Below are 24,618 nucleotides of genomic sequence, written 5' to 3'. Positions count from 1 at the left end.
CTTGCCTAGGATGACGGACAGTCTTGGGCTGGCTCTGGGGGGAGGGTTTGATTGCTTTTAGATGTTAAAGAAGGAAAACTGGAACCTGTTTGGGTGCTCTTTCCTTTACAGCCTTTAGTATTTTAGTGACAAAAAAGCTTACACCTTTTCATTGCAGAAGTGACAGCCACATGATCTCTCTCAATAGTTGTAAAGACCTGTCTGTAGAACAAAACAGCCACACTTTTGTGACATGCTATTTGTTGAATATAGTTATACAAAGCTTCTCACATTCCTGTTGCTTGTTATTTAATCTGTATATGGATTCTCTTTACATGCTTCCTCTTACAAATGCATACTATGTAATTAAATGCAGAATTTTAGATAATGAATTACAAAAACTAAAGCGTGCTGCGAATAAATCTTGCTCCCCTCTGAATTTTGGAATTTCTCCTGAGAACCTTGATTGATAGGAGATTGAAATTGAATTTGTCTGTTGATCTGAGGGGAGGGCAGTTGAGAGTAGCAGATAGGGTGGATAAGAAGACTGATGGATCCAAGCAGGGGGGCAGGGTCAGCCCTGCCATTAGGCAAACTGGCCTTTGGGGGGGGGACTGAATTGTGTGCCCCATGTGACTCAGTGATGTTATAAGTGCACGTTGAGGGAGGTGCCAGACTTTGCCTTTCCTAGGGTGACAGACATTCTAGGGCTGGCCCTGGGGGGAGGGTTTCATCCCTATTAGATGTTAAAGAAGGAATCTGGAACCTGTTTGGGTGCTCTTTCCTTCACAGATTTTAGTATTGTAGTGACAAATAAGCTTACACCTTATCATAACAGGAATGACAGCCAAGGAATCTCTCTCAATAGTTGTAAAGACCTATCTGTAGAACAAAACAGCTATACTTTTGTGACATGCTATTTATTGAATATAGTTATACAAAGTTTCCCACATTCCTGTTGCTTGTTCACATGAAACCTGACTGGCCCATTGCCCTCTGAAAGTGAAATCAAACTCTTTCTATGTTTTGAATTAAAGTCAGCCTCAAGTGTGCCATTATCAGCCCTATACCAATGAAGGGGTTGATGGTTCCTCAGCATCCAAGGCCGGGTCAAAATATATCAGGAGATGTTTGACTAATTAGTGGAGACAGACAGAGAAACAAAGAAGAGAAAAAGGACTGCTGAGCAAAGAAAAAGAAAGAAAGAAGTGAGGGATCATTGTACACTCATAGTTAAATGAATGTTTCTGAAGAAGTGGTGAAGTGATTTATCAATCAACACAGAAATACTTAGTAGAGCAGCAGGGTTCTTTTTGCCCTAATCTACTTTACTGATAGGAAGACACTTTAACCTGCTTCATGTTGTTTTTAAAGTGCAGGCTGGAAAGAATTAGCCTGGAGTCTTCTAGTTAGGACATAATTAAAGATGGCAGTAATACATTGGGATACTAGAATGCAAGTGGGAATAACTGGAAGCATTAAGGGTGAAAGATAAAGAGTTATTCCCAAAGTAGAGTTTTGGGACTGGGAACAACCCTTAATGCTGAACAGCATCAAACAAGCCCTTAATAGGTTGAGACACTTGTTGGGGGGGGGGGAGGGAGATGGTCACATTTGAAATGCCATTAGTAGAAACCCACATTTTAAAAGATAGCTGAAAATGTGATTATTCAGATCAGTTGTGTATTAAAATCAAGGTTAACCCACACATTGCTGTCTTGCAACTTCACTTTGGAGTCCTAGATTAAGATTAAGGGAGAAATCATAAGAGAACTACATTGAGAGAGAGAGAGCCCAAAGTGAACTAAGTGAGACCATTCTTTTTCCGAACTACTTTCTCCTTGGTGTTCAACTGAGGTCTCAAAACAATAATGTAGCATTTGGGGAGGAAAATGCAACCCAGCAAACCAGAACCAGAGGCCAAGATGGAGAAGATCTCCACGGCCACCATGTATCTCCCCTTGGTGCTCAAGTAAACTGGGATGAAGGACACCCACACAGTGCAGAACAACAGCATGCTGAAGGTGATCAGCTTGGCTTCATTGAAACTGTCAGGCAGCCTTCTGGCTAGGTATGCCACAATGAAGCTGATGACGGCCAGAAGGCCCATGTAGCCCAGGACAACATAGAACATGATCTCTGAGCCTTCATTGCATTGCACTGTAATCTGACTGATCTGGGAGTGCAGGTCAAGCTCTGGGAAAGGGGGAGAGATGATGATCCACACAGTGCAAATCAAAGTTTGAATGAGGCAACCGAGAACGATGACGGATGTTGCCAGCCTCTTCCCTGCCCATTTCAGGATGCTGTTTCCAGGCTGGGTAGCCATGAAGACCAGAACTACAGTGATGGTTTTGGCCAACACACAGGAAACCGAGAGACAGGAGGTGATGCCAAACACTGTTTGTCTCAGAAGGCAAATCACCTTCCCAGGCTGACCCATAAATAGAAGAGAGGAAAGGAAGCCAAGCAAGAGAGAGGTGAGGAGGGTGCAGGTGATGCTCCTGTTGTTGGCTTTGACAATGGGCGTGTCCCAGTGCAGAATGAAGAGCCCCATCACCACAATGGAGATCACTGAAAGAAAAAGAGCCAAAGAAGCCAGAACTGCTCCCAAGGGTTCTCTATAGGATAAGTAACTGACGTTTCGGGGAATGCATTGATCTTGCCTTTCATTTGGATACTGATCTTCTGGGCACTTCTTACATTGGTCAGCATCTAAAAATAAGACACAGATTTTCTTCAAATTTAACTGAGTTTTATCCATCTTCATTATTCCAATGATCATCATTCAATTAGTTTATTTAGCTTATTTATAGCCCACCATTTTCAATGATGCTCAAGGCAGATTAAAGGATATAATTCTGTTAATTAGGCAGATCAGGAGAAGGAGGGCAAATCGGAAGGAGGGGGGCACCTTTAGACAGCCCAGGAGTGATGCTCAATTGCCCTTCCAGGCATTTGAATAGACCTGGGGTGGGGAAGGGAAGGAGGAGGTGGTGGGAGTGGTGTTGCAGCACCATGGAGGGGAGGTGTGGGGGCGCTGTGGAGGGGGAAGCAGACTACCAGTCTGCCTAGGGCACCATACGCCCTTGAGCCATTGCTGCTTACAATCTCCTTCCCCTTCCCTTCCCCACAACAGACACCCTGCAAAGTAGGTGGGCTATGAAACTGCTCTTAAAAGAAACAGCCTCTGAAAAAGTTATGAGTTAGCCAAGGTCAATCCAGCAGTTGCATGTGGAGGAGTGAGGAAGCAAACCTAGTTCTCACAGATAAGAATTTCAGCACTTAGCAACTACCCCAGCTACTAGGATTAGTGATGGAATTAGATTTATCCCAAGTTTAACAGCTCTGCATTTTATTGTATTTTTTCATACTCATCCTTACCCACATGGACTGAAATCATTCCTTCAGGACACGGAGTACATTTATAGCAACAGATTTCTTCCCCCTCCACAATAATTTTGCTGGTTCCAGGTTGGCAGCTCTCGACGCACTTTGAATAAGGTACCACCTAATAGGAGCCACACACACAAAAAAGTTTGCAATGGAAATAATGTTGCACCAGATTTTCTAGCTCACGGTGCTGTTTTAGGGGACAGCTGTGAGATGGGATGTCACATCCAGGTCAAGGATGTGAGTGTCTCCCACTCAACCCCTCTAAGACTTTATGATGAACTACACAATTATCTCTGGATCAAACAAATCTATATAAAAGAAACATAACCCTAGTTAAAAGACATATGATTAGAGAAAACTTGATTAAAATTGGGAAATGTGAGGGTGGGGGGGAATCTGCCCCATAATCCTGCCAATAATGTTGCTAGTACATGCCTATTACAATAATTATGGAAGGAGGAACAATGAGTTTATCATTTATACTGGTGTAATAAACTTGCAAGGTGTGATCAAGACACTGCAAGAGAGCAAAGAAGAGGGAAAGGCAATATAATGGTGTTTTAACTTTGATATGTAGGTTTTTATTGCTAATTTTATATGTTGTGATCCGCCTTGAGCCTGTTTGTGGGAAAAGGCAGAATATAAGCTTATTAAATAAATAAATAAAATGTTCCAATTTGTTCTAGACTTTAAAATGATATCTGCACCAAGAGAGATGTCACTAAAGAACTTTCTCTCTCGGCTTGACTTCACGAATGAAGATTTAAGAACAGTGCAGTAGTCCACGTCTGCTGCAGGCTCGCTGGTGGCTGACAAGACCAATGCAGGACAGGCAGATCCGGCCACAGTGGCTGCAGGGAAAAGTCTGATTTGGGATTGGTGCTGTAGCAGCGCGATTCTTCCTCAATCTCCTTTTGTCCTCAAGACCAGCTATGCGTGCGTTCTCAAAGGAAGAGACAGCCTGGTGGATGGTGTGCCTCCATGCTTTGCGATCTGAGGCTAGGTCAGACCACTGGTGATGGTTGATGCGACAGGTGCCAAGGGATTTCTTCAAGGAGTCCTTGTACCTCTTCTTTGGTGCCCCTCTATTTCGATGACTCACTGACTTTGAAAAAAATGTTTCACAATCTAAAGACCATTTATTAGGATGAATTTATAAGTTATTGCTTAAATATGACGCTGAAGAAGAGCAAGTTAACTCCTGCATGAGAAAATGGATGCAAAATTTCAGTAAGACAATATAGTTTCATTGCTGGGAGAACTTATGGAGTAAGGTGGATTTATGGCCAGTCAAGCACTAAGGGAAAATTGTATAAGATGCACTACAGATGGTACATTACCCCAAAAGACATTGAAAAGATGGACAAGAATGATAAAAGGTCATGCTGGAAATGCAAAGAAGCAAAAAGGTACCTTTTACCAGATGTGGTTGGCCTGTACAAATATTTTTTAAAAATATATACATGAAAAGATCCAAAGTATTTTGAAAACCAAATTTCTGATGGACCAGGGTCTACGTTATTGGCAATCTTGTCAGGTAATATAGAAAGAACCTCCTAAGACTTACTAAGGTCTATGCTGACAACTGCCCAGAGTAACATTTGCAATGAAATGGAAGACTGAAGACTACCCTACAATCGAGATCTGGAAAGAAAAATTGGCTGAATAGGCAGCAATGCCTAACCAACTAATTATATAAATAGAAGATCACTAAAAGGGTTTCAGCAGAAATGGCAAGTTTACAACTCATATTATGGGGATAGTTTAATGTCTTGAAACTATTTGTATCTGATTGGGAGGAAGTACTCATTCATTCATTCAATTTATACCCTGCCCTAAAATGGGCTCATTTGATCACATCTGCCACTTTAGTTAATACTGAGCTCGAGGTGGCAACTTTGGTGCTACATTATACCCCAAACCCCCTCCTCCTTTGCAGCTGCTTTTGAGGGTGACATTTTCTCTCTCTTTTTAATATGAATGTTTATATTCAAAGGCGATGAAGATATTGATTACAGTTTTAATGCTTTCTATTATTCAGTATTCCGCTAGTTAAATACTTAGAAAGAATAAAGCAATCATCAAATGATTAAGAAATAAACTAGGCTTTTAGGATGGTTCAAATTTAGCACAAGATTTTTGTCAAACTGCCAAAGATGCACTCTTTTATTGTTAATAAAATAGTGCAACTAGGGAAAATCTTGCTTGTTGTTTTATTGATATAATCTATTCCAAAATAGTGTAATGACAGGACTGCCAAGTTCCCAGGCCAGGCAGAGTTTCCCCAACCCTAGAGGTTCCCAACCCACTGGCCCACATAGGGCCGGTGGGGGGATCCTCCCCCGATGTCACTGGTGTGATGACATCACTTATGAATGACGCCATCCTGCCACACGAACTTTGTGCACGCCAAAACAGTCCTGCCAGAGTCTGCGAGGGACTTGGCAACCCTAAATAATGAGTTTTCTTAACTTTTACTATCTCCTCTCACATTTGGAATATTTATTTCTACGACCTTTAAAAATAGAAATATAAACATTCATATTTTTAAAAAAGAAAATATCACCACCCAACAGCAGCCACAAAGAAGGAGGAGGTAGCACCAGAGTTGCACCTCAAGCTTAGGGTATTACCTAAAGTGTTACCTAAAGTGGCAATTGTGATCAAATGAGCCCATTTTGGGGCAGGGTATAAATTGAATGAATGAATGAATGAAACGTGATGTTGCATCCAGCTCAATGTCACTTCCTCCCAAGCAGCCTCTTTCTTTCTGTGAGATCCCTGAGCAAAGTCTAATCAGAAGCTTCTAAAGAGGAGGCCTGCCAACAGCAGTCCCATCTCTCTCAATGCTTAACCAGCCTCTAGCCTTCTGTGTATTGACTGGCAACAAGCACTGTTTCCCTTTCAATATTGTAGACCATGATAGAAGTCCTAGAGCTCCATTCTCTATAGCAGGGGTGGGGAGCAAAAATCTGGGTGTAACACGCATTATCTAGTGTACTGTGAATGCACCAATGGAGATGGGGGGGGGGATTTTGTGTGTATATATCTGTGTGTGTGTGTTTAAACTAACAAACAAACATTGGATAAGATAAGATAAGATAAGATAAGATAAGATAAGATAAGATAAGATAAGATAAGATAAGATAAGATAAGATAAGATAAGATAAGATAAGATAAGATAAGATAAGATAAGATAAGATAAGATAAGATAGAAATACCACACTGTTTCATTTATATATAAGAAATCAAAAGCACCAAACTTAATAAATGAAAGAAACCATCAATTGTAATCATCACAGTATTGTCTAATAAATTACTTCCCCACTTGCTAATAGGAGCATCACTGGAGGCCCATTTAGCTTCCCACTCAGAGCTGGACTCTCCATGGAAGCAACAAGTTGCTTTTGTGATTATTCATGTCCACTCTGGCACTTACACTGTAGCTTGCATTATTCAACTTTCAGACCCCTGACTTGGCTATCTGAATTGGCTTCAGTTTAAATTCTCTGGCTTGACCCCAGACTGCACTTGGACTTTGCTCACACCCGCATCCAGCCAAAGATGCATCACACCTCTTGCATTGGGAGGGGGGAGCATTTCCAGGCAGAAAGGTCTTAGGAAGTGGGCTAACTCTGACCATGCCCCCAACACCACCCCCACTTGCACCGGGATGGCCATCTACACCTCTGTTGCATCACCATGTGGCTGTGGCACCCTTCCGCTTGAAGCCATGAGTGGGCGCCCACACAAGTGCCCTTACACTCATGTAACTCCCATTTGCACTGGCATAAATTTCAGGTAGCCGGATCGAGGTTGACTCAACCTTCAATCTTTCTGAGGTCGGCAAAATGAGTACCCAGCTTGCTGAGGGGAAGTGTAGATGACTGGCAAATGGCAAACCACCCCGTAAAAAGTCTGCCGTGAAAACATTGTGAAAGCAACGTCACCCCAGAGTCGAAAAAGAGTGGTGCTGGCACAAGGAACTACTTTTTTTTTAAGTTACTTAGACTGGAGTAACTGGCATTTACACCAAAATAGAGTTAGTTTACTTCCAGAGTACTTTTGGTCCCGCGTTAGGGGTGTGCTATAAATTACTCTCAGAAATTTAGACTATTTTGCTAAATACAGATCAGTAAAAACTAAAATGAAATATCAAACCCTATGGCAGTCAGACTGTAATAAAGACTTCACTGAAAACAACTGGAAGGAAATATGGTCATCGCCATCCTATACATCAAAAAATTCAAACTTTAAAACTTCTTCGCTCCACTCCCTGACTCGGCTATCTGAATCGGCTTCAATTTAAATTCTCTGACTAGACTCCAGACTGCACTTGGAATTTGCTCACGCCCCATATATATATATATATATATATATATATATATATATATATATATATATATATTTTCTTTTTTTAAGGGGATATTCAAGTATAAATAATATTGCATGGTGTTTTACATTATAAGAAACCTAAAAGGTTAATATGCAATTAAAGGGACGAACATTAAAAACAAAGTGTAAAAAAATCAAACCAACATTCATGTATTAATTGTAGGAAATTAAAACCATTTGAGGGCCCATCGTAAGCCTCTATCCTAAGTAAAATCATAAAACCACAGTGGGAACCCATTCAACTTGACCTGACACGTTTCAACCTAGATTGGTCTTCTTCAGAGGTCAGAAAGGTAAGTACACATATTGGCTCATAATACAGAACAGAATAAAACAATGGAACAATGCTGGACCACAAAGAAATTTTGTGAAGTGACAAAGGCTTAGAGAGATTCTTGAGGCCTCTTGTTCTATAGTCTTATGTCTTAATCAAGGGCATATCTATAGTGTTTTATTGTATGCCACATGGTCCAGAATTGAACAAGTAAAGTCAGAGCCTATGTGCCAAGAGTTATGTTTTATGTTATGTTTTACGTTATAAGACAACCAGTTAACCAAGAAGACATGTTTTTATCAAGTGAGGTAACTAGCTATTGTCAGCAGATTATTTTAAAAATGTAAGTATGACAACCTGAATTGATCAGGGGCTCCTTTTTAGAAAGGGCTCCATGCCTGTGACCTGCTTAATCTGGGGAAGATATTTGTAGGAACTCCCATAATTTTTGTCCTAAAATGATCTGTGTAGCAGAATGGATGGCATTATTTTCTGTTGAAATCCTCAGTATTAAAGATGCATATATTGGTGTTTTAATAAAACAATAACATGGAAGCAAAGTCTCTCTAAAAGTACTTTGTCTACTACACCCATAATGAATCAAAGGAGTTTTTGAGATCCATTTTATTTGTTTTATGTTTGTTTGTCTGTTAGTTTGTTGCTTTGTTTGGATTTTTTTCCTGCCCTTCCCTGCACACAGGGCTCAGGGCAGCTCACAACAGATTAAAATTACTAATAAAACAATAAAAAACCCATTGTACACTTCAATAATTTAACATACTAAGTCAGCTGATAGGTTTGCAAGATTCCCACAATTAAAAAGGGATGCTGGGCAACCACCCCCCTCAATTACTGAATCAGTCGAGGAGGGTGGAGCAGGGGAATGTAAATGACTTCATATAGGAAAGCTAACTAGATGCCTAGCTAATGATGAGCAATACAATGTATCTCACACGAGAACTAAAGCTAAGGTCCCCAACCTTTTTGAGACAGTGAGCACATCTGGAGATCTGACATGGCATGGTGGACACAGCAATAGCTGTGTCACAGAATGGCTGCCACTGGAGACACAGCCAGCCACAAAATGATAGACGCAGCTTAACTTCAGTAATACAGTGTAGATCCTCATCCTGTGATGACAGCAACTGCAAAAACACATTTAAAAAAAATCAACGCAACCGATCAAATCTCTAATAGTCAATCAGAAGCTTTGCTGGGCAAAATCCCTATCTGGCTGCACCCATTTCCTAAAATCACTTGGTGGGCACCACAAAAGATGTTGGAGGGTGCCATGGCTCCCCTGGGACCCCTGTTTTAGATGTCAGGTAAAACAATTCACACCTGCTTGAACTTGGGATTCCACACAATGGCACTTCCATTAAGGCTGAACTCTTGGCCTACAGGAGCTTGGGGAGCCATCATTCCAACCTGGATTCTCTGGAAGGATCCATTGGGGAATGCGATTGTATTGATGATATCATGTCCTGTGACCAGGTCCCCTTTTTCATCAAAGAAAATTTCATCCCCAGCAGTATTGTTAAAGCGAACCTTCCGTAGAAAAGCATTCAGCTAGATAAAAGGAGAAACAATTGCAAAATTGGACAAATATCTTGAGAAAATAGTGTTTATACAATCTGTAGAATTCTGACCATTGGTCCTTGAAGTCTATTTTTCAGTTTAACAAAGAACTGGCTAGATTTTGTACATTTTAATTTATTTGTGTAGTACATTCACAGGCTGCCTTTTATACTGAAAGTCAAGGACGATTACAAAACACAGAATACATTTGACTGAGAGAACACAGGATATTAGGTGCTTTCACATGGCCACTGTAAGTGGATTTTGCCATTCACACACAGTAAAAATCCAGTAGTAAGGTGTGTTATTTAGTGTGTGTGAATATTACCAGTGGTTAACAAATTTTGTTGGACTTAAAGGCATAAAACCCAATGGACTTAAGACCTTATGACTTTATCAGTATTTAAACACATGATTTATATAGAGGACAAATGTATATGGGTTTATTTTTAGATATGTGGAAACCTTGGATAGAAACTTAAGTGTAGATCTGCCACCACTCTTGTTACGGATTTCTTCCTTCTCTATATATACTTCAACGAAAGAATTTATACGCCAGATTTCTTGGGGGGGGGGGGCAGGAGTTATCCTTTATTGCACTTTTTTTCTTTAAAGAAAAAGAAAAATTAAAAATACAGCTGCAAAAAGATTTGACAGAAAGGCAGTAAAGTCTTCCTGCCATTCTATTGCCGCAGAGAGATCCAAGTGGGCAGCCGTGTTGGTCTGATTAAATCTTGCCTGAGGGAGCTTGGATGTCCTTTACGGGACATCATAAATAGATCCCTCTTGGAGGGGCGCTTTCCAACGCCTCTAAAAGAGGCCCTGGTCCGTCCCCTCCTGAAAAAGACTACAGCAGACCCGGCCGAATTGGCGAACTACCGGCCGGTCTCGAATCTACCGTTTTTAGGTAAAATCTTAGAGAGGACAGTGGCGTTGCAGTTGCAGGGTTTTCTGGATGACGCTTCCGTCCTGGACCCTTGCCAGTCCGGCTTTCGTCCAGGTCATGGGACAGAAACAGTGCTGGTCGCCTTGGCGGATGACCTCCAGTGGCATCTGGATCGAGGCGGTGTGGCGGTGCTGATGTTGTTAGACCTGTCGGCTGCGTTCGACACGGTCGACCACTGGCTACTGACCCACCGCCTCGCCGATGTCGGGGTTCAGGGGTTGGCCTTACAATGGCTTTCCTCCTTCCTCGAATATCGGGGACAAAGGGTGGCAATCGGGGGAGAGCTTTCCCAGAGACGCACACTACATTGTGGGGTGCCTCAGGGAGCAGTTCTATCACCGATGCTATTTAATATCTATATGCGCCCCTTTGCCCAGATTGCCAGGAGGTATGGGCTTGGGTGTCACCAATATGCAGATGACACCCAGCTCTATTTGCTAATGGATGGCCGGCCTGGATGCGTCCCAGGGAATTTGGACCTGGCACTGCAGGCCGTGGCAACTTGATTAAGACTGAGTGGGCTGAAACTGAATCCAGCGAAGACAGAGGTCCTTTGCTTGGGTCGGGGCACTCTGGGAGGAGAAATATCTCTCCCGGTTTTCGACGGGGTGCCGCTGACAGCGGCGCACCAGATCAAGAGCCTGGGAGTTCTACTGGAGCCTTCATTATCAATGGAGGCCCAGATAGCAGCCACAGCCAAGTCAGCCTTTTTTCATCTGAGGCGGGCGAGGCAGTTGGCCCCCTTCCTAGAGCGTCGGGACCTGGCAACAGTGATCCATGCAACGGTCACCTCGAGATTAGTTTACTGTAATGCCCTCTACATGGGGCTGCCTCTGTGCTGAACCTGGAAGCTGCAGCTAGTGCAGAACGTGGCCGCTAGGTTACTGCTGGGGCTCCCAAAGTGGGAGCACATACGGCCAGGATTGCGTGAACTGCACTGGCTGCCAGTTACTTACCGGATTCGTTACAAAGTGCTGGTCATTACCTTTAAAGCCCTGTATGGCCGAGGACCTGCCTACCTTAGGGACCGTCTCTCCCCACATGAACCACAGAGAGCACTGAGGTCAGCAGGGAAGAACCTATCCTCGGGCCAAAAGAAGTAAAACTCCAAAGTACCCGTAACCGGGCTTTTTCTGTTATGGCCCCACAGCTATGGAACCAACTTCCAGAAGAAACACGAGCCCTGCGGGACCTTGAGCAATTCCGCGGGGCTTGTAAGACCAGTTTGTTTTGAATGGCCTTCGCAGACTAGAACTACTAATTAAGTTCGCCATTTAGACAATAGCACAATATAATTTTACTGTTTTAGAATTTTAATAGTTTTAATTAATTATGGTTTAAAATGTTTTGTATTATGTATATTTGAACTTTGTTGTTAGCCGTCCTGAGCCTGCTTCGGCGGAGAGGGTGGGATATAAATAAAAGGTATTATTATTATTATTATTATTATTATTATTATTATTATTATTATTATTATTATTATTATTATTATTATTATTATTATTATTATTATTATTATAAAGTAAGAGTCAAGAATCACCTTTAAGACCAACAAAGTTTTATTCAGAATGTAAGCTTTCGCGTGCTCTAAGCACAGTTCATCAGATGAGGAATCAGGTAATATCCCTATTTGAGTATGTCAATGCAGCTAAAAGAGAAATACATTGGATAGTGATGTTCTTCTCCACCTAATTTACTTTTTAACATGAAATCATTCTAATTTGTCATTCGGGGAAAAAAGGGAAAAAAGAAAAACGCAATCAAATAGAGTGAAAATTGGTTAAACATATGTAATGAGATAAACAGCCAATATCCCTATTTTGAGTATGTCAATATAAAAAATAATTCTGATACACTATTCTAAAAGAGAAATACACTGGAATACTGTGGATGTATAACTCTGCTCAGTGAGAGTGAGTTTAGCATATGTAATGAGATAAAAAACACAATATCCCTGTTTAGTCCTGGGGAGGTGTTCCAAGTTTCATAATAATTCATAATTCAGCAATTTGTCTCTCCATTCTGTTCTTGAAGTTCCTTTGCAGTAAAACAGTTACTTTGAGGTCACCCTTTGAATGCTCTGGAAGGTTAAAGTGTTCTCCCAAAGGTTTCTCGGTTCTGTAATTCCTGATGTCAGATTTGTGTCCATTTATTCTTTGGTGGAGGGTTTGTCCTGTTTGCCCTATGTGGAGAACTGAAGGGCATTGTTGGCATTTAATGTCATATATATAATGTCAAAAGATGAAAAAGTGAATGAGCCTGAGATGCTGTAGTTAATGCTGTTAGGTCCAGTGATTGTGTTGTCGGGGTGTATGTGGCAGCAAAGTTGGGTTTATTGCAAGCTCTGGTACCGGTGTCCATGCTCAGATGAGATGTTGTATTGTTGTGGGGCCAGAGCTTAGGGTGCTTCTGGAGCCTTCACTGACAATGGAGGCCCAGGTAGCAGTCACTGCCAAATTTGCATTTTATCAACTTAGGCAGATAAGGCAGTCGGTTCCGTACCTGGAACCCAATGACTTGGCAACAGTGATTCATGCGACACTCGCCTCAAGAATAGACTAGTGGTACAACCTCTGCATGGGGCCGACCTTGGCTCAAATTCGGAGAGCATAAGAACATAAGAGAAGCCATGTTGGATCAGGCCAATGGCCCATCCAGTCCAACATTCTGTGTCACACAGCAGCCAAAAAACCCCAACCCAGTGCCATCAGGAGGTCCATCAGTGGGGCCAGGACATTAGATGCCCACCCACTGTTGCCCCTCCCGAGCACCAAGAATACAGAGCATCACTGTCCCAGACAGAGAGTTCCAACAATACGCTGTGGCTAATAGTCACTAATGGAAATCTGCTCCATATGTTCATCCAATCCCCTCTTGAAGCTGGCTATTCTTGAAGCCACCACCGCCTCCAGTGGCAGCGAAATCCATGTGTTAATCACCCTTTGGGTGATGAAGTACTTCCTTTTATCCATTCTAAGCCAACTGCTCAGCAATTTCATTGAGTGCCCACAAGTTCTTGTATTGTGAGAAAGGGAGAAAAGTACTTCTTTCTCTGCCTTCTCTATCCTATGTATAATCTTGTAAACCTCTACCATCAGTCGACGTTTCTCCCACCTAAAGACCCCCAAGCGTTTTAACCTTTCTCCATAGGGAAAGTGTTCTAACCCTGACTCAGGTCTTTCACCGCCTCTCCCAAAATTAGCGGTTCTGGAGTGGGCAAACACTTCTCATCTTCCACATTGAAGACGGAGGCAAAAAATGCATTCAGTTTCTCAGCCATTTCCCTATCGCCTTCAGCAATCCTTTTACCCCTTGGTCATCCAAGGGCCCCACTGCTTCCCTGGCTGGTTTCCTACTTCTAATATATTTGAAGAATACTGCAAATGTTTTCATTGCATATTTTATTCTTTAATATTTTATGTTAATTTTTAACTGTTGTTAGCCACCCTGAACCAATCAGGGGAGGGTGGATATAAATTTGATTACATAAATAAACAAATGCAGAAATCTCTGTTTCTACTCGGGTCTGATGAAGGAAGTTTTGAATCTTCAAAATCCTACAAACGAGTCTCAAAGTTGTTACAGGACTCAAATCTCACTGGAACACCCAAGTAATATTCATTGACCACTAAATTTGGCCCTCTTTCCTCTCATCATCTTCTCAGTTGCTTTAGTGAACAACTTCCTATGCATAATCCTGTCTATAATGTTTGCTTAATCATCTATGCCACAATGTATAAAAGAATCATTCAGAAATTGTTTTTGGAATCTAATGCTTGAATAAGATGAGACTGAAAAGGAACTCAGGCTCACCTGCCATGGCTGAATGTTCCCAAGTTTCCTTTTGCCTTGGTGTCCCCTTGCTGCCCGCTTGGCAGTCGATGAATGCAGGGCCTGGAGAGCATGTGCTATAGCATAAACAGCATTATAGACACTGTAGCTCTCACCAGACATCCTTTTTTCAAATACAGACCCAGGGAGGCTCACCAGCTTCTCTCTCTCAGTGCATTTTCTCTTTCCTCGTTTAAACGTCAGCAGAGTACAATCGAATGCTGTTTCCCAGAACCTGTAGGCGAAATCAGCGTAGTGTGGGTTGATGTGGTCAAGAGAGTCCTCAAATCCCGGCACAACATTTGTATGCAGGGAGAAAGACAAGGTACCATTAAAGGATTGTACAGGGAAGCCGCCTCCTGCAATCATTGTTGTAAAATCCCACTGGGCAGTTATGAGCCAAACCCTCTCCATTGGAAGAAAGTCATCAGATTCATACAGATGTAGAATCATTCGGAATAGATCCATAGTCAGAACATCCCCGTGTACAAGGTTTACATTCACTTCATTCAGCCAGAGGTAATCATATATGCCTTTGTTCAGTTCATTAGGAGCTCTTTCCAATAACATTGGCATCTTTTGCACAAAAGCAATACAAATGCTGTTCTGGAGGAGCCTCGGTCTCAGGGACTGCAGGAAAGTTTCTCCATTCTCATCATCAGACGTGATGAGGCCAACCCATGTCCATCCAAAATGCTTAAGCAGCTGAACAATCCCTGTATGCTGAAGCTCTTCATTTGGAACCAACCGATTGAAAAAAGGGAACTTGATTTTGTCACTCAGCACCGGATCAAAAGAGCCATAACTCAACTAACACAAGTGGGAAAAGCTTGTTTTAGATGAAGAATGATACACTCAGGCTGCTTACAGACCGGCACTTTGGGCCAACTCAGAGATGCCTCTGAAATCAACCCCAAAAATCCCTCCAGATGGCAACATCTGCCGCCCATCCTCCTCCCATACTCACCCCATCCTCCAGGCTCCTGAGAGCAGCTCAAAAAGCTACCACTTTGAAAGTCCTTGAGCCAGGCACCATTGCCTCCTTGACATCTAGCCCTGAAAGAAGCAGTCCAGCTTCTGAGGCACCTCCCTGTCTCCCCGCCTTACAGACGGTATGGGGACTGCTTACGGGAGAGTGTGTGGAGAATTCAGGACAGCTCTTTTTGAGCTGGCCCAATTTGGAATGCCTCGCATCTGCCCCAAAATGCCCGTCTGTTAGCAGGTCAGTTTTAGTAATCTTTGATGCAACAATAAGAACATTAAAGATTTGCAAAGAGTGGCCCACATGCTAGGTAATGTTAACCTGCAGGCTTTTACAGAAACTAAATCCTCAGGATGCATAAAATGTGGATTCCGATGTCTCTACACTAATGCACAGAGTATGAGAAACAAACAGGAGGAACTGGAAGTCCTAATAAAGGAAGGAGACTAAGATGTAATAGGCCTTACTGAAACTTGGTGGGATGACACTCACAACTGGAATATTAGGATTCAGGGGTACAACTTATTTAAAAGGGACAGGCAAATGAGAAAGGGCGGAGGCGTAGCAGTATATGTGAAGGAGGCATGTACGTGAGGAAATATGTGAATCTGAGCATGGCAGCTCAGTTGACAACATTTTTCAGAAAGTGAAGAAGGAAACAAGGGGATCTGCTATCTTGGATTTGATTCGCACCAAAGAAGGAAGAACTGATTGAAGAAGTGGAAAGAGCGGACACCCTGGGCAGTAGTGATCATGTGATTTCGGAATTTGCAGTCTTAGGGAAAGGAAAAGCTATATGTAGTCAGACTTATAGGTTGGACTTCAGAAAGGCAAACTTTGATAAACTTAGAACTATGCTGGATAAAATCCCATGGTCAGAAATACTTAGGAGGAAGGAGGTTGAGGAGGGATGGGAGTTTCTTAAACGCAAAATACTGAAAGCGCAATCACAGACGATTTCTAAGAGAAGAAAAAATGGAAAAAGCCTAAAGAAGCCAAAGTGGCTCCATAAACAGCTCTCTAAAGACTTGAGAAATAAAAAAGAATCCTTTAGGAATTGGAAGGAGGGCTTTATAACCAAGCATGAATATAAAGATGGAACTGCTCAATTCCTACTTTTCCTCAGTCTTCTCTTCTGAGGGAAATGGTGCTCAACATGGCAAAAACAGAACATATAAGGAGGGTATGACGTTCCAACCTAGGATCAGCATAGGGGTAGTACATAAACACCTAGTTTCTTTTAATGGTTCTAAAAGAGCTTGCAGATGTAATTTCTGGGCCTCTGGCTATTATTTTTGAGAATTCTTGGAGAACAGGAGAGATGCCGGAAGATTGGAGGCAGGCGAATGTTGTCCCCATCTTCAAGAAGGGGGAAAACAACGATCCCGGTGACTACCGAACTGTCAGCTTGATGTCTATACCTGGAAAAGTTTTAGAACAAATCATCAAACAGTCAGTCCCGGAACATTTAGAAAGAATGGATGTGATTACTAAGAGCCAGCATGGGTTTCTCAAGAACAAATCATGTCAGACTAACCTGATCTCTTTTTTTTGAGAAAGTGACTACTTTGCTGGATCAGGGGAATGCTGTGGACATCGTTTATCTTGATTTCAGTAAGGCTTTTGATAAGATTCCACATGCTATCCTTGTTGACAAGTTGTTAAAATGTGGTTGGGATCCTGTTATCGTTAGGTGGATCTGAAACTGGTTGACAGATTGCACCCAAAGAGTGCTTGGGAATGGTTCCTCATTCCCTTGGAGAGGAGTGACAAGTGGAGTGCCTCAAGGATCTCTCCTGGAACCTATTTTGTTCAACATCTTTATCAATGATTTGTATGAAGGAATAAAGGGAATGCTTATTAAATTTGCAGATGATAGTAAATTGGGAGGGGTTGCAAACACAGAAGAAGACAGAAACAGGATACAGGATGATCTTGACAGGCTGGAAAACTGGGCTAAAATCAATAAAATGAATTTTAACAGGGAGAAATATAAAGTTCTGCATTTAGGTAGGAGAAATCCAATGCATGGTTATACGATGAGGGAGACTTGTCTTAGCAGTAGTATGTGCGAAAAGGATCTAGGGGTCTTAGTGGATCATACACTGAACATGAGTGTAATGCGGTGGCTAAAATGGCAACTGCAATTTTGGGCTGTATCAACAGAAGTATAGTGTCCAGATCACGTGATGTGATGGTATCGCTTTACTCTGCTCTGGTAAGACCTCACCTGGAGTATTGTGTTCAGTTTTGGGCACCACATTTTAAGAAGGATATAGACCAACTGGAACGGGTCCAAAGGAGGGTGATGAAGATGGTGAGGGGTCTGAAGACCAAGTCCTATGAGGAAAGGTTGAAGGAGCTGGGGATGTTTAGCCTGGAGAGGAGGCAGCTGAGAGTTGATATGATCATCATCTGCAAGTACTTGAAGGGCTGCCATATAGAGGATGGTGTGAAATAGCTTTCTGTGGCCCCGGAAGGTAGGACCAGAACCAATGCGTTGAAATTAAATCAAAAGAGTTTCCGGCTCAACATTAGGAAGAACTTTCTGACCATTAGAGCAGTTCCTCAGTGGAACAGGCTTCCTCGGGAGGTGGTGGGCTCTCCTTCCTTGGAGTTTATTAAACAGAGGCTAGATGGCCATCTGACAGCAATGCAGATCCTGTGAATTTAGGGGGAGGTGTTTGTGCAGGGGGTTGGACTAGATGACCCTAGAGGTCCCTTCCAACTCTATGATTCTATGAATCTATCCTTATGGTACAATAGCAAAATGAACAGTATACCTTAGATTATAGATGTGTTCTCTTCAAAGGATGTTCATATACCTTGCAGATGTCTCCAGAGCATTACTATTTCATTTCAAAATTCATATGATTTTACTCACTGTGTCAGATTTCTTTAAAGAGGATGCAGTTCCCATTTGAGAAAGGGACATTTGGTTTTCCTGATCTTAATTTATGTCGTCAAGCCTATCTCTTAATTTGTACTAATTTCCGAGGTCGCTTCTGTCAGTTGGATGACCCATCTTGGGCTCTTTCAGAGGTTTCTTGTTTTGGTTCCCACTCCTTAAATATACTGCATATGAATCGATTCATGCTAAAATTGATTCTGTTCCTTCTGAAGTGTGCTTTGGGAATTAGAGTATATAACGTCACAACAGGATCAGTTTGACCCATTTCCACATGCTATATTAGCCCTTTGCAGTAATAGAGATTTTAAAATGAAAAAGAAATCTTTTTTTGTGGAAAGCTTGGACAGATGGGAAGGTTTTTACTTTGGACTTCTTATTAGAAGTGCTCTGGAAAGAAACTAAGACCTATGTTGGCATAAGTGCCAGTTACGCCAGTGTCAGTCACATTACAACAGCACTTATGGGAGTTATGTTGATGCAGGGGTGCCTGAGCAGCCGTCCAGCCATAGGTGCTGATCGAGGGGTGCAGCGTCTGGGTAGCAGTGCAACTGGGGCATAGATGGCCACATCAAAATAGATGGGAGTGGCATCAGGAGCCTCAAAACACCTCAGGGAGCCAATTACAGGCTGCACCAATCCCTTCCCACCTTGGGCTGGCCAATCCCCCTCCCCAGCACCCAATCCTGCCCCCCTACAAAAGCTTCTGCTCAGGCCTCGCATAACTCTTTAGGTAGGTGAATGCACCTATGATTGCCCAAAGCAGTTAGCTTGAGTAATCAGGGAACAGCTTGCTCTGATTGGTTGAGATGTTAAGAGGCTGAAGTAATATAAAATATAAAACTGGCAGAAGATATACAAAACTAACAACACTAAACAGGCAGGCAGTGCTTCCTTAGCACTAGGAGCACTCTATGCAGAGAAAGCTTATCAAATCCGTGCTCAGGCTACCCTGTGTGGGGGGAGGGGTGCTAATGGAATGGGTGCCTGCCTGGAACTTTGAACTCTGTCTCCGCTACAGAACAGGGTTCATCTGGCACTGCGGGGTGGGGGGAGGACACGAGAACACAGAGTGGGGGGAGCAACACCCAGTGGGTTCCCGGCGTCAATGTTGGGAGAACCATGGCAGGGTGTGGATGAAATGTATTTACTGGGAGCTTGTCCATGGAAAATGCTGACAAGCTGGGACTACCTGTGTATTATATCCCGCCATCTCCTGATGGCCTCAGGGCTATCATAGTGTTATGTCTATTGAGTGTTATGTTGTTTTGGGTGGGTTTCCAATTTCCTTTTGGTATGCCAGGGCAACACATGACTCTGACCATGTGCTTGTCATTGGCACAGATTTCTGTTAGGGGGCAGGACGAGAGGGCGATTGACCTCTTTGGAGATGCCTCTGCCCACCCCTGACTGTCATGTATTGCAGCACCCTCCTGAGGCCAATCCTGTGGGTCTGCGTTGTCCCTTCCCTCATGGCACCCCTGCCTTGACAGTATGCCAGGAATCCACACTCCAGCAGAATTACCATAGTGACGGCCTCTCACACATCTGGCTGCACTGTCTCCGCCACAGCATAACTTGGCCCTTAGGGAGTGGACTTGCAGTGCCTCAATAACGCTTACGTTCAAATGGCCAGCTGCCCCATAAGTCAGAATTGTTCTGTACTACCATGAGTTTTTGTATTTTGTCAGCTGAGGTGCAGATACAATCTCTCAGCCTCTGTTGGATGGCAATACTGATGACTGCAGCTTCTGTCGGCTTCTAAACATGGCCCTGCAGCACTAAGTGTTTCAGAATCTCTTCTACTCTCAGGAACTTTCATAGAATCAAAGCAGAAAATGAAACCTACAGGATTAGCATAGAGATGTTTGATGTCAATTAACAATTATCCTAGCAAAGTCTCAGAAATGAATGGAATGTGGAGCTAGATCTTCCTGTTTTAGCAAAGCAATGGTATACAGTCTTCAATGTTATATCTGTTGCTTCTACAGACCTCACACTGTGATTTATTCATCAAAAAGTTACATTTGGGATAGGCTGGGCAACACAGCACCTTTTGAAGAAAGGATGAAGTAAAGGGTCTCATGGCTGGTGTAGCTTGCATGATGTATCTTTTAACCGTATATTTTGAGTCTATCCAGTTATTAAGCCTCTCCAGGAGGAAGTAATTACTTTGTTCTTCATAGAATCTTCATTATGCACTTTTAAACTATTTATTTATATCCTTTTAAAATATTTATAAATATTTATTTATAAATAAAAAAATAAAAATATCTGCTTGTCTTCTGGACACTGATAGTCAATGAAAATACACACACACACCCGCCCTTACTCTTGCTACAAGACTTATTTTACAACACTGAAATGATATATGGACCTCTCATAATCCAATAGATGGAGGACTTAACAACCTTATCAGCCTTTGAGAAGAGACCATCCTTGAGACTTCAAGATTAAGATTACTCCTGTGTAGCCTCTGCAAAAGCTGCAATACAGATGTAGCAAACTTGTTTTATTGTGAGTTTTCATTCTAATTTTTTGAAATGATGTATAACCCTGGGCTGTTAAGCTTGAATAAACTTGACTAGATTATCAACATTTGAATATAGGGCATATAGATGAGAATTTTGTATGGAAATATCTTTTAATATTTGGAAACTTTAGTGTAGATTTTTATATGAGGGCTTCCCACAATTTTTGTTATATATGTTATATTTTTATTTATTTAGTTGATGGGTTTAATTTATAGGAAGAATAATACAATCATTGATGCAGTTTATTTAATCTGCCACCAAATATTGCAATAAAATCTTTAATTACTGTTTTGATACTTATGTACTCTTCTAAAGTTGATTTCTGTTATCTTTTCAACTGAGCAAATGTAAGGAAAAGAAATGTATTTTTGAGTATTGAGAAATGCATCATTCAGATCTTTAAAGCAAGAGTTCTATCTTTGGTGCAACAATTTATTGCTTCAACTATTATCACAATCCAAAACCTTCCACCTGATCTCTGAAATTTCTACAAGTCTTAAAATGAACTACGGGGATGAGGTAAAATGCAAGGTGGAAGAATGTGGGCTGGGGAGATATTTTAAAAAGGCGTTCTAGGAAGACCTCAGGAATCCTGATCTTCCAGTACATTAAATGGACTCATAGAAACATCTGCCTACTTGGTACCCAACACAATGCATAAGAAGAAATGGGCTCTAGTTTATGAAAGGTTATGATGGAATAAAATCATCTTAGATTTGAAGCTGCCCTGACCTGGATGGTCCAGGCTAGCCCAGTCAAATCTCAGAAACCAACCAGGGATGGCCCTGGCTAATATTTAGATGGGAGACCACCAAAGAAGTCAGTCCAGGGTTGCTACACAGAGGCAGGGAATGGCAAACCACCTCTGAATGATTCCTGCCTTCAAAGACTTATGGGATTCTCATAACTAGTCTGGGACTTGATGGCACTTTCTAGCACCAACTTTTAAGGAGTTTTTCTATTGAGCCTTACAACTTCTGGTGTGGGCAAAGATACAGTTTGGGAGGATGGGTTGAAATTCTCTGCTAACAAGGGATGCCTGTGCATTGATCGGAGGACACATACCTGTGGGATCTTGTAGTTTGTTAACACGTTGGCTATCTGAATTGAATTCTGGGTGAAGAGAGCACCTATAACTGCCGATATCGCTTTCTTGCTGTAGCAATGGTAATGGTTGTAATTCCCATGAGTTTCCGACAGGAGCTTCAAAATGTTTGCGCTGGTTTCCATTGTATTGAATATGTTGTCACTCTCATCATATTCTATTGAGATGTTGGAAAAGACTTGTATATTCTTACGGATTTCATCAAATGCGAAAGTTAAGACCATGAAGCGATGGTAGGTTTTAGGGATAAACCTGCAATGAAATTTTCATGTGTAACAGTGGAAAATAAATTATACTGTTACCATCCACTTATACCTGTAGCCCTTACAACAAATTCAGCAGCTTAAGCCCTTTCTTGTAAATGACAATAAACAATTCAGGTGCTTTTGCTTCTTGAACTACTCAAGAGCAGTCATGGAGACAATGGAACCATTTTTAAATTTTCTTTTTTGCAGCTGAAGAAAGAAAGATGACAGTTCCTTTGTGACTTTAGGCACTGCTTCCCAAGTGATAGAAAATCTGGATAAGCCTTCTGAGGCTGCAAATGTGGTAAACTGAACCCACAGGCCTTTGTTTTTACCCCAGTGAAAGAAGGAGGTACTTTGCTTATCCTGGTTTGAAGCTGCTAGACTTCAACAAGGCACCTCCTCTCAGAATTTATACAGTCAGTCTCTCACATTGTGCCTCAACAGCATGACTCTAATGCCATCACACCCTGTTGGCCTTAGCTGGACCCTCTCTGAAAGTATCTGGATCTGCTCCTTACATCAACCTGTAGGCAGAAAGGGGAGAACCCAGGATGCTTTGCTTTTTAACCATTCCCACCAGCGCCCCCACCAAATCATACTATCCGGAAATTTGCCAGGCAGAGAATAGATAAGACAAGCAGAAGGTTCCAGGTTCAATCTCCAGCATCTCCAGTTGAATGGGCCAGGCAGTACCTGGCCCCTGTCTGCCTGAGTCCCTGGAGAGCTGTTGCTTGTCTGAGTAGACAAGTCTGACACTGATGGAGTGATTCAGTAGAAGGCAGCTCCCTACGTTCATCTGCTCATCCCTGGCTCTTCACAAAGGAGGGGATTCATTAAAACTTCCCTGCTGTTAGCAGGCAAGAAGCCCACTGAAGCCTCTTGGCCTCCACGTATGGCAAATCCAGCGATTATAAAGGGGAAAAGAAGGAAAATTCTTTCACAGGTATTTACGTGAAGAGCCATATCATCATTCTAAAAAAACCAGGACTTGTATGGTAATGGGCGCTTATATAAGAATATTTAGAAAGAATCCATTTCTGATGTGGGAGTGATTTTCTGCCAGATTTTCTGTGTCTACAGTCGTGTGAACAGGCCACTCTAGAGGGATAAAAGAGGCGGCCATTCATTCATTCATTCATTCATTCACCCTACTTTTATACTGCCCATTTTCTGAATTGTGCTGAATAGAGCTCAGGTCTGCTTCCCACAGGCCTTGAGAAGAATCACAGGGGAGATGGTCTGGATTAGCCCAGAAGAAAAGTCACCTTTGGGTGCAAATTGCCTCAGTATGTATTGATATACCTCCTAGACACTAGCAATGTATTGGAAGTTCAGCTTGGCTGGGCAGGGTCTCAGCCGAACTTGGAAGGAGCCAGTCTGTTCCTGCTTTCTACAGGGATAGTTTCCTGATTATGAACCATGATACTAGTCCATCCACCCCTGAATACAAGAGTTTTGCTCTGAACAAGAGGGGAAATGGGGCATCTTAGCAACTCCAAATTGTGAAGTGTTTTAAGTGTTCAAATAAAAATTTAAAAAACATCCCTCCAAAGAGGAGATTTGTTAATTGGTCCTTTGACTTGTCAAATCAAAACCTGGGGCTGCTTGTTTAGTTTGACTAGAGATTGGCAATTTAAAGGAATAGTGCAGATCATTTAATCAAGGAAGGGATACTCACCATGATTTTTTGATAAAATTTGTATATGTTTTAAAGTCAAGGGTTTCCAGTTCTGGAAATGAAAAGGATAGTAATACACCAATTACATGCCCTCCGGGACTCTTTGCATCAAATTCAAGTCTGCTGCACATAGAACTCAAATCTCTGCAGAAAGCTGGAGGACAAAACCAGAGGAAGAACAAGAATAACAAAAGCCATTTGAATCTTTGGAGCTGTCTGCTCCAGTTCATGCTGACCTCCTGTGTTGTGACCAGCACACTAGTAGTGCACTGTGTACAGCCTCAATTGACAAACATCGCCATGTTCTTATCAGTGCTGAGATTCCTCCCAGCTTTTCCATCTAAGGACATAATTTCAGGATTCAGCTGGCCAGAGCTCTGCCTTCCTCAAGCTGTCCTCTCAAATTACTGTGAATGGTTTGACTTTTCAGCATCTATGGAGTTTAATGTGACTCACTTATACTTAATTTTTCAGGTATAGATGTGGAACAGGGTTTGATCATAGTGATTGTGATAATTACAGGGCAGAGATAATCACTTTTCTACAAACTCTTAACTCTACACAATCAGAAAGAGACAAAACTCTGGATTCCAATGTGTCCAACTTTATCATAATAGTTTCACTTAACTCTCTGTGGATCAAAGTGTTCATGGACTGTTATTCTGGCTGAGGAAGTCTCACATTGTGAAGGTTAACATACTCTGACTTTCAACTAGCTAGGGCACCCATATTGAGCAAAAGTTCATTTCTGTTCATTTCAAGTT

The 24,618-nt window shown here is 42.1% G+C and overlaps 1 protein-coding gene across 1 annotated transcript; it reads right to left on the bottom strand.

The window, feature by feature from the left end:
* Positions 1–1,783: 1,783 nt before the first annotated feature.
* On the bottom strand, positions 1,784–22,152 carry LOC132583289 (vomeronasal type-2 receptor 116-like). Its single transcript, XM_060254953.1, has 5 exons — positions 21,889–22,152; positions 14,382–15,209; positions 9,386–9,613; positions 2,646–2,694; positions 1,784–2,553 (listed from the first exon to the last, which is right to left on the bottom strand). The coding sequence occupies exons 1-5, from the start codon at positions 22,150–22,152 to the stop codon at positions 1,784–1,786; spliced, it is 2,139 nt and encodes a 712-aa protein (XP_060110936.1).
* Positions 22,153–24,618: the final 2,466 nt, after the last annotated feature.

The sequence above is a fragment of the Heteronotia binoei genome, chromosome 15, assembly GCF_032191835.1.
Source record: "Heteronotia binoei isolate CCM8104 ecotype False Entrance Well chromosome 15, APGP_CSIRO_Hbin_v1, whole genome shotgun sequence".
Lineage (NCBI taxonomy): Eukaryota > Metazoa > Chordata > Lepidosauria > Squamata > Gekkonidae > Heteronotia > Heteronotia binoei.
Note: the sequence above shows the minus strand (reverse complement) of the source record. Positions and strands in the feature narration are given on the sequence as shown.

What these genes read in the sequence shown, in the direction of transcription:
- LOC132583289 (XM_060254953.1), bottom strand. Translation starts at nt 22,152, where the DNA reads ATGGTCTTAACTTTCGCATTTGATGAAATCCGTAAGAATATACAAGTC. An exon ending in GGAATCCCAAGTTCAAGCAG is followed by an intron (nt 2,695 to 9,385) that starts GTGTGAATTGTT and finishes TCTTATTTTTAG; the next exon opens with ATGCTGACCAATGTAAGAAG. An exon ending in GATCAGTATCCAAATGAAAG is followed by an intron (nt 2,554 to 2,645) that starts GCAAGATCAATG and finishes TTTTTCTTTCAG; the next exon opens with TGATCTCCATTGTGGTGATG.